We start from the raw sequence: 8,598 nt of genomic DNA on the forward strand, positions 1-8,598 counted from the left end.
TTTCTGTCCATTGACAGCTACGCAACTACCACTTTGTCGCTTCAAAAAATTCACAAGGAGATCTTAAAACATCCATAAATTGAGCGGTTTAGTCCAAATTTTCTGAAGAGACACGGTGTATATGATTGAATTTAGGCTTTTATTCACATATAAACATTCATTAACTCAAACATCAGTTGTGGTAAGCAAGCTCAAGCATGTTAACTTGATGTCCAAGAGCCAATGAGGTTTATTCTCCTGTGTTACAAGCAGTTTGAGAACCAATGAGGTTCTCACGCATCAAGCAGGTTCAGTTGAACTTCTGTTTATGTTCGCTGATCAATGTTTAAATGAGTAAAAGCCTAAATTAATCGGTTCATGTAAAGCGATCGAGTTTCTAAAGAAAATTTGGACTAAACCTCTCAATTTATACGGATTAGATTTGTGATCTCTTTGTGAACTTCTTGAAGTATCAAATTGGTAGAGTACAGTCATCAATGGAGGGACAGAAATCTCAAATTTCATCAAAAGCTCTTCATTTGTGTTCCAAAGATTGACGAAAGTCTTGTGGGTTTGCAACGACTTAAGTTTGAGTAATTAATAAAGTTTTAATTTTGGGGTGAACTGTCTCTTTAAGAAGTCTATTTAAGCGCTCCACCACTAGTGGGAAGTTATGACTAGTTTCCCCCGAAATCTGCCACCCCACCCCCATAGCGCAGCTTTTCTTCTTCACAGCAGTTCTATCTGAAGTCAGATTAGTTGGCTGCTTCACTGAAGTGATGGATGTGTGTTGATCTATTTCGGTATTTTAAGTCACTGAGCCCCGACAAACGGACGGACTCTTTAATGCATGTGATTCACTATGCCTCCTCGCAAGAAGGAGTACGGGATTAAACGAGCGAGCGGATCCCTGATCCACTTCAGACAGCCCGTGAGCGCGACCACCGTGCGAAGAAACTCCGCCGTCGTGCCTTCGGTGCTGACGTTCGCCGTGATCGTGGCATCCGGAGGCCTGTTGCTCATGATAGAGAAGGGAATGTTGAACAGCGTGCAGACTCCGCCGCCACGAGCCAATGGGAAGAAAGTGGAGTACCGAATGAGGAGTAGCGCAGCTGTGGACGTGGAGTCTCAGGTAATGTAGACGATCTGAGACGCAAGTTCGTTAGAATGTGAATGAACATAGCGACGTATTTTATTAAATTCATCAACATTTTTGTATGTCTGCATGTAAAACTAATCAGACTTTCTTTGAGTTTTGAAAGTCTGGCCATCAAGGAATTTTCACGTTAACTCGGGCTGCGTCTCAAAAGTCAAAAACTAATGAGCTGCATACCTAGACATAGGGTGATGGCAGTTTTGAGACGGGTCATATACGGTGTCAAAAATATTACTTTGACCCTTTACCCACACAATGTATGAACATATTTGCTTTACAAAAATATAAATGTACGAGAAAGTGATCATTTAAAAGAAACAATGCACAAACACACTTTTCAATGGAGTTTGAAGTTTATTAGGTTTCATTTGGTGTTAGTTTTACTGTTAAAATCCCAAATAATCTGAAGTGTCTTGTTCTTTATTTCCCCAGCCCAGCTAGTGCACTATTCTTGAATCTTGAGTAACTAGATAGAAAAGGGAGTGCAATTCAAGGGGAATAATAACATTCAGACACAACACAAGTCAATGTGTAATCCTCTCGAGAAGGGTGTCCGCGGGTCCTTAAAAAGTCTTAAATTAGATTTTAAAAATTTAAGGCCATAAAAAGTCTTATTTTTACTTATGAAAGGTCTTAAATTTTCAATGGCAATTTGACTTAGACATATCTAAATGTTTTCCAAATTAAAACTATCTAATTAGCGTACTTTTTTTTTATTATTCGTTCTTTGTGGATTTGCTTGTTCACGTGACATTTTGCGTCACATTCGCGCCAGCATTACGTCTGTCTCCTGCACGCGAAACAGCAGGAGAGAAGGAGAAGAAAGCCGGTTAATTGTAAGTTCATTCTTTATGTGTGTAGTGGTGTGCGATGTGTATTGTCTATTATGATATTGTAATCATTGGTTTATTGTAACGTTAACTATGTACGAGCGCGCACTGCGAGCTGACATCGCATTGTTTCTCATGTGTGCTTTCACTACGTGATGTGTCAGTGCAGTTATAGGTATTTTCCCTAATAGACGTATGAAGTTTTTGTATTTTATCATATGTTGTTATCATACAATATTACATCAGCAAGAGGGCTGTTTTCCCGTGCACAATAGCAAATATGATATTTATTTTGTATAACAGTTAACTTAAATTAACATTGTGAGTTACATTTTATAAACAGTATTGTCAATATTGTTTGTTTTCCCTTTATTTCGCTGACGAGAATTTCAAAATGAAACCGTAGCAGAGTCTTAATGCAAAAGACAGCGATGATTTCTTGACTGAAATCCGCGTTTTGAATGAATCATTTTAACGATTCAATGAACAATCACTTGCACTTCCTGAATGAATCATCCGTTTGAACAAATCGGTTGAATGAGTGACTCCCTGAGACTTGCCGCCGCCTACTGGCGGGTTTAGTTTCACATTTAAAGTACCCTGTAATTAAAATGTTACAATTAGAAATCAGTTAATATTTAAATATTGAATTAAGAATTGAAGAATTGAAAGAATTGAATATCTCATAGCTTTATATATGCAATTGTAAATGGAGTGTAAATATATTAATGCCAGTTCTGATGCTGCTTCTGTGTCTCCTCTGCACTGCAAAGATGGATTTTGATTTAATGATTTAATTTAACTGGTAACAGTGGTATTGTGTTATTATTCTAATATAATTTAATTTGAATGTTAGAATTTGACATAAAAGGTGATGCATACCCAAGGGCATAGATTTGGTTTGAACATTGTGGGGGTTGAAGTTTGGGTATGCCTCCTGATATTGTGATCATGGTATAAATAATGGGGGGGTTGTAATGCATAGATTTAAATATTGGGGGGGGTTATATCCCCCCCATCCCCCCCCCACAAATTACGCCCCTGTGCATACCTCTAAGTAAAAAAAAAAGAGTCCATATATGGGTGAAAATGCCCCTGGAACTCAATTTAAGGTTGCAAATATTGTCCTTTAATAAAAAATGTTAATTTCTTTCACTGCTGTGAACTGACCACTGCATAGAATATGAAAAATATATATATGTTCGTGATCCAGCTGTCAACAGCGGGCCTAAACCAGCCATGGTACCAGTACACAAACACAATATAAATATCATCTAATTATCAACAAAACTTTGAAAATATTGAGACATATTTTTGTCAATATTGCGGACCCCTAATGTAATGTATTCATTTTGATTTCTTCAGGTCTTAAAAAGCCTTAAATTTGACTTTAAAAAATCTTTAAAAAGACTTTTTTTGATTTGTAAAAAATTTCTCATCATCTTTTCCTCTGGCATAGCAGTTTCTTCTGTAACTCCTGGACAGTAGTAAAAGTAGTAATTTTAAGCCGTAAAGTCCGATTAATACTATTTCTATCCGATTAATCTTATTATTCTGTCCTATTATTACTCATCTGGTGGATAAGGTGGATTTGGTAAAAATTTAGCATGTGGAAAGCATCTTTGATGGAACGAAGAAACTCCATAATTCGTTCCAGAAAATATTAAACAACTGCCGAGACTTCAAGTTCAAGCCGAGATATGAAATGGAAACTTGAGCCAATTCTTTGAAGTTAAGATTCCTGCTGTGCACTTGACAGAAGCATTCAATCACATGACATTTCAGCTACCTTCTCTGATCTCGCTCAAGCACTGATATGAAATCTAGACTGACTATTAGATTGTGATGTTGATTAGAGTAATCGGAGAATATTCTAAAATAAATATACATGGTATTCAATGCTTATAATAATTTTAATGTTGATTTTTTTTTTTCAAAATGGCAACTGAACATTGAAAGTGAACACACTCATTCATATATTTTGCAAGATTTTTAATGTTTCCTTGTGCTTGTATCCTAAAAAATGATTCCTGAATAAGCCTTCAGTGCAGGATATGATCTTATGATGATGTCTGGCCATCCAGTGGAATGTCCAGAGTAAATGTAATTTTGCTGAAGAACATGATGGTATAATTTTTAACAACATCACAAAACAACTTTAACCTTCCCTGCCCCTCGAAACGGTATCTGTTCTCTCTCGGCGGAGGATGTCGAATAGTATTTATATTTTTTGTATAATTATTACCGATTGAAAAAAAATATAGGCCTTGTGCTTATGTCTTGTGCTAATGTCTTATGTCTTATATTTGTGCTAAAGTTATATATGCCTCTTTCCCCCAGATTGTACAGGAGATCCGTAATCGCACCATAAGATCGATGTGCGGTCAGAAGAACACGGCTCACAGTGTGTGGTCTCTCAGTCCACTGCAGAGGAAGACTCTCCTCCAGCACATACTGGTGAACGACGAGCATCACTTCCTGTACTGCTACGTCCCCAAAGTGGCCTGTTCCAACTGGAAACGAGTGCTGAAAGTACTGAGTGGCGCTCTAGCCAATGTGGACGTCAAAGTGAAGATGGACCATCGTGCTGATTTACTCTTCCTGTCTGACTTTTCGCCAGAAGAGATTCGTCATAGACTACGGCATTATTTTAAATTCATGTTTGTGCGGGAGCCGATGGCCCGCTTGCTTTCTGCCTATCGGAACAAGTTTGGCGAAATCGAGGCATATCAGCGTAAATATGGTGCAGAGATTATACGGCGCTATAGAAAAGGCTACGCAAAGGATAAAAAAATAGCAGGAAATGATGTGACATTCACAGAGTTTGTGCGTTATTTACTTGACGAAGACCCAGAGAGGATGAATGAGCACTGGATGCCCATCTACAACCTGTGCCAACCCTGTGCCATAGAATATGACTTCATTGGCTCGTACGAAAGGCTGGAGAGCGATGCGGCTTACGTTCTGGAACGTGTCGGAGCACCGCAACACATAGGTTTTCCTGAACGACAGACGTGGTACAAACCCGTCACCAAAGAAACGCTGCATTATTACCTTTGCACTGTGCCACAGAAGTTCCTCAAAGATCTTCTGCCCAAATATATTCTGGACTTTTCTCTGTTCGGCTATCCTTTACCCAACACAACCACTGAATACTGTAGGCATTAACAAATACATTGGTTTATACCTGCTTTATAAGACTGTCTATAATCTTTCAATATGTTAATATTTTAAATCTTTTTTTTTGACTGTACAGAATTTAAAATATATTTGAATAAAACCCTCAGTACAGAGTTTTTGAGAACTATTTAAGTTCAAACCACTATTTAAAACTGGAAAAGCTCAGTGAGTTATTTTTATTAATGAGATGCAGTAATATGTCCATGTGAATGGGTGTAAAATGAAAAACATTGTGCTGTGCGCAAGACTATCATGTGTTTTATATCAGTAAGCAGATACTTCCATCATTTTCACTTGTCAATTCAATATTCTGTTTTCCTTTATTTACTTAGATAATCATTGTTACTTCTGCTGTCACCCATATTGTAAGACGTTTTCTTTGTTGATGTGTTTAATCCTTTTACAAAAATGAAATGTGATGCTCAAATCGAGAAAATTAGTTAAAAAAAATTCTTGAGGCAATTCCTGTTTGTATGTAATGAAATGTTCTGCGAGTGAAGTGTTGTTTCATATGACCAAAACAAATATTTCTGAGCACAAACTTGAACCCTTCCCATCTGCTGCTTCCTCTGAAGAGACGAGGCTCTGAGTTGAATGCCTTAAGAGATTCTAAAGAATGAAGTTTCACATCCAAAAGCAGAAGTACTGTACAATGAGGGAATAAAAAAATCTCTGAAATCCACAGGCTTGAATTCTGTTTTTTCTTTTCTTGGACGGAGCATACTATTTATTGTAAAAGAACAGCTAATAACAAGCTATTTGTGTTTTGAATCCCACAGGCAAAATAAAAAAAAATCTAATGAAAGCAGTAAGTGAAAGCTCAGTTCACACCAGAAGAGTTTAACAGAAAAAATGTAGTCTGGAAAAATAAACACATTTTTAAAAGTCGTCAAAGAATAGCACAACTATATCAACAATGTTGTTGGAATCACTTTCTAAGCTTTATATTTCAGTTGATGGACAATAAAAACATTGACAGCCAATCAGAATCCACCTGGCTTTGAAGAGCTAGAGCATTTAAAGGGGCAGACCACATAATTACAGTGTGTGCTTACAATAACAGAACGTTAACATCGGTTGGTATTGATGGTGCTTATATAGTTATAGTTCTTGCTGTGTGAACGGGCCTTTATAATGGTGTTTGTTTGTCCATGTGATGCTAGGACACGTCTAGACGGATGTATTCAACTAGCGTCTCGAGCATGAGGCCATTCTAAAAACGTTTAAAAGTTTAACTAAAAAAAAAACACAGACTAAAAACAGGTTAAGACCATGCGTTTTCTCATTCCACTGCGTAAACTTTGATGCAAAAATACATTTTGTGTTAACAGCCGTTAGGGTTTTGTGGGTAGATGCTTAATTAAAGTCAAGAGACGAGACCTTAAATCTCAATGACATACTGGTTGAGTTATTCTTAAGGCTGGGATTGTTTTATTGCTAGCCCTGAAGTAGAAAAAAAGTTTGATAATTTCACATAGCACACTTTTCAACAAACCCCATGATTTGAAGTATCATTCTAGTCTGTAGCAAATGGTCCAGAATTAGTTTATACTTGGTGTTTATGAGCAATAACATGGCTTAGCCCCCTCCTTGAACTGCCACCTTAACGTGGTAGAGGGGTTTGAGTACCCGAATGAGCCTAGGAGCTATGTTGTCTGGGGCTATATGCCTCTGGTAGGGTCTCCCAAGGCAAACAGGTCCTAGGCGACGGGTCAGACTAAGAGTGGTTCAAATCCCTATGATGGACAAAAATTCAAGGACCGTGACGTCGCCCGGTATGGCGCAGCCGGGGCCTCACCCTGGAGCCAGGCCTGGGGTTGGGGCTCGTAAGCGCGAGCGCCTGGTGGCCGGGCCTCTCCCAACGGGGTCCGACCGGGCTCAGCCCGAAGGAGCGACGTGGGACCGCCTTCACGTGGGCTCACCACCTGCAGGAAGAGCCGTAAGGGGGCGGTGCAGAGAGGATCGGGCGGCAGTCGAAGGCGGGGACCTCGACGACCCGATCCCTGGACACGGAAACTAGCCTTAGGGACGTGGAACATCACCTCGCTGGAGGGGAAGGAGCCTGAGATGGTGCGTGAGGTTGAGAGGTTCCGACTAGAGATAGTCGGGACCACCTCTACGCATGGCTTGGGCTCTGGAACCACACTCCTTGAGAGAGGATGGACTCTTCACCACTCTGGAGTTGCCCATGGTGAGAGGCGACGGGCTGGTGTGGGTTTGCTTATAGCCCCCCAGCTCAGCCAACATGTGTTGGAGTTTACCCCGGTGAACGAGAGGGTCGCTTCCCTGCGCCTACGGGTCGGGGATAGGTCTCTCACTGTCGTGTGTGCCTACGGGCCAAATGGCAGTGCAGAGTACCCGGCCTCCTTGGGGTCTCTGGGAGGAGTGCTGGAAAGTGCTCTGACTGGGTACTCCGTCGTTCTACTGGGGGACTTCAACGCTCACGTGGGCAACGACAGTGACACCTGGAGGGGCGTGATTGGGAGGAACGGCCCCCCCAACCTGAACCCAAGCGGTGTTCAGTTATTGGAGTTCTGTGCTAGTTACAGTTTGTCCATAACGAACACCATGTTCAAGCATAAGGGTGTCCACCAGTGCACGTGGCACCAGGACACCCTAGGTCGCAGGTCGATGATCGACTTTGTGGTCGTTTCATCTGACCTGCGGCCGTATGTCTTGGACACTCGGGTGAAGAGAGGGGCGGAGCGGTCAACTGATCACCACATGATGCTGAGTTGGATCCGATGGCGGGGGAGGAGGCTGGACAGACTCGGCAGACCCAAGCGTACTGTAATGGTTTGCTGGGAATGTTTGGCCGAGTCTCCTGTCAGAGAGATCTTCAACTCCCACCTCCGGCGGAGCCACGACCGGATTCCGAGGGAGGCTGGAGATATTGAGTCTGAGTGGACCATGTTCTCTACCTCCATTGTCGAAGCGGCTGCTCGAAGCTGTGGCCGTAAGGTCTCCAGTGCCTGTCGAGGCGGCAATCCCTGAACCCGGTGGTGGACACCGGAAGTAAAGGATGCGGTCAAGCTGAAGAAGGAGTCCTATCGGGCCTGGTTGGCTTGTGGGACTCCTGAGGCAGCTGACAGGTACCGGCAGGCCAAGCGGACTTCAGTCCGGGTGGTTGTGGAGGCAAAAACTCGGGCCTGGGAGGAGTTCGGTAAAGCCATGGAGAAGAACTATCGGCTGGCCTCGAAGAGATTCTGGCAAACTGTCCGGTGCCTCAGGAGAGGGAAACAATGCCCTACCAACGCTGTTTACAGTGGAGGTGGGCGGCTGTTGACCTCAACTGGGGATGTCGTCGGACGGTGGAAGGAATACTTCGAGGATCTCCTCAATCCTGCCGTCACGTCTTCTATTGAGGAAGCAGAAGCTGAGGGCTCAGAGAAGGACTCGTCCATCACCCTAGCTGAGGTCACCGAGGTAGTCAAGAAACTCCACTGTGGCAAG

At 41.9% G+C, this 8,598-nt stretch overlaps 1 protein-coding gene across 1 annotated transcript; it reads left to right on the forward strand.

Annotated features, from left to right (window-relative positions):
- Positions 1-689: 689 nt before the first annotated feature.
- chst14 (carbohydrate (N-acetylgalactosamine 4-0) sulfotransferase 14) lies at positions 690-5,827 on the forward strand. The gene is made up of 2 exons (XM_077219780.1): positions 690-1,111; positions 4,306-5,827. Exons 1-2 carry the CDS (start codon positions 842-844, stop codon positions 5,131-5,133), a joined length of 1,098 nt encoding a protein of 365 aa, XP_077075895.1. The 5' UTR covers positions 690-841; the 3' UTR covers positions 5,134-5,827.
- Positions 5,828-8,598: the final 2,771 nt, after the last annotated feature.

Source organism: Siphateles boraxobius, unplaced genomic scaffold (assembly GCF_051911475.1).
Source record: "Siphateles boraxobius isolate OS27281-9 unplaced genomic scaffold, OSU_SipBor_1 8, whole genome shotgun sequence".
NCBI lineage: Eukaryota > Metazoa > Chordata > Actinopteri > Cypriniformes > Leuciscidae > Siphateles > Siphateles boraxobius.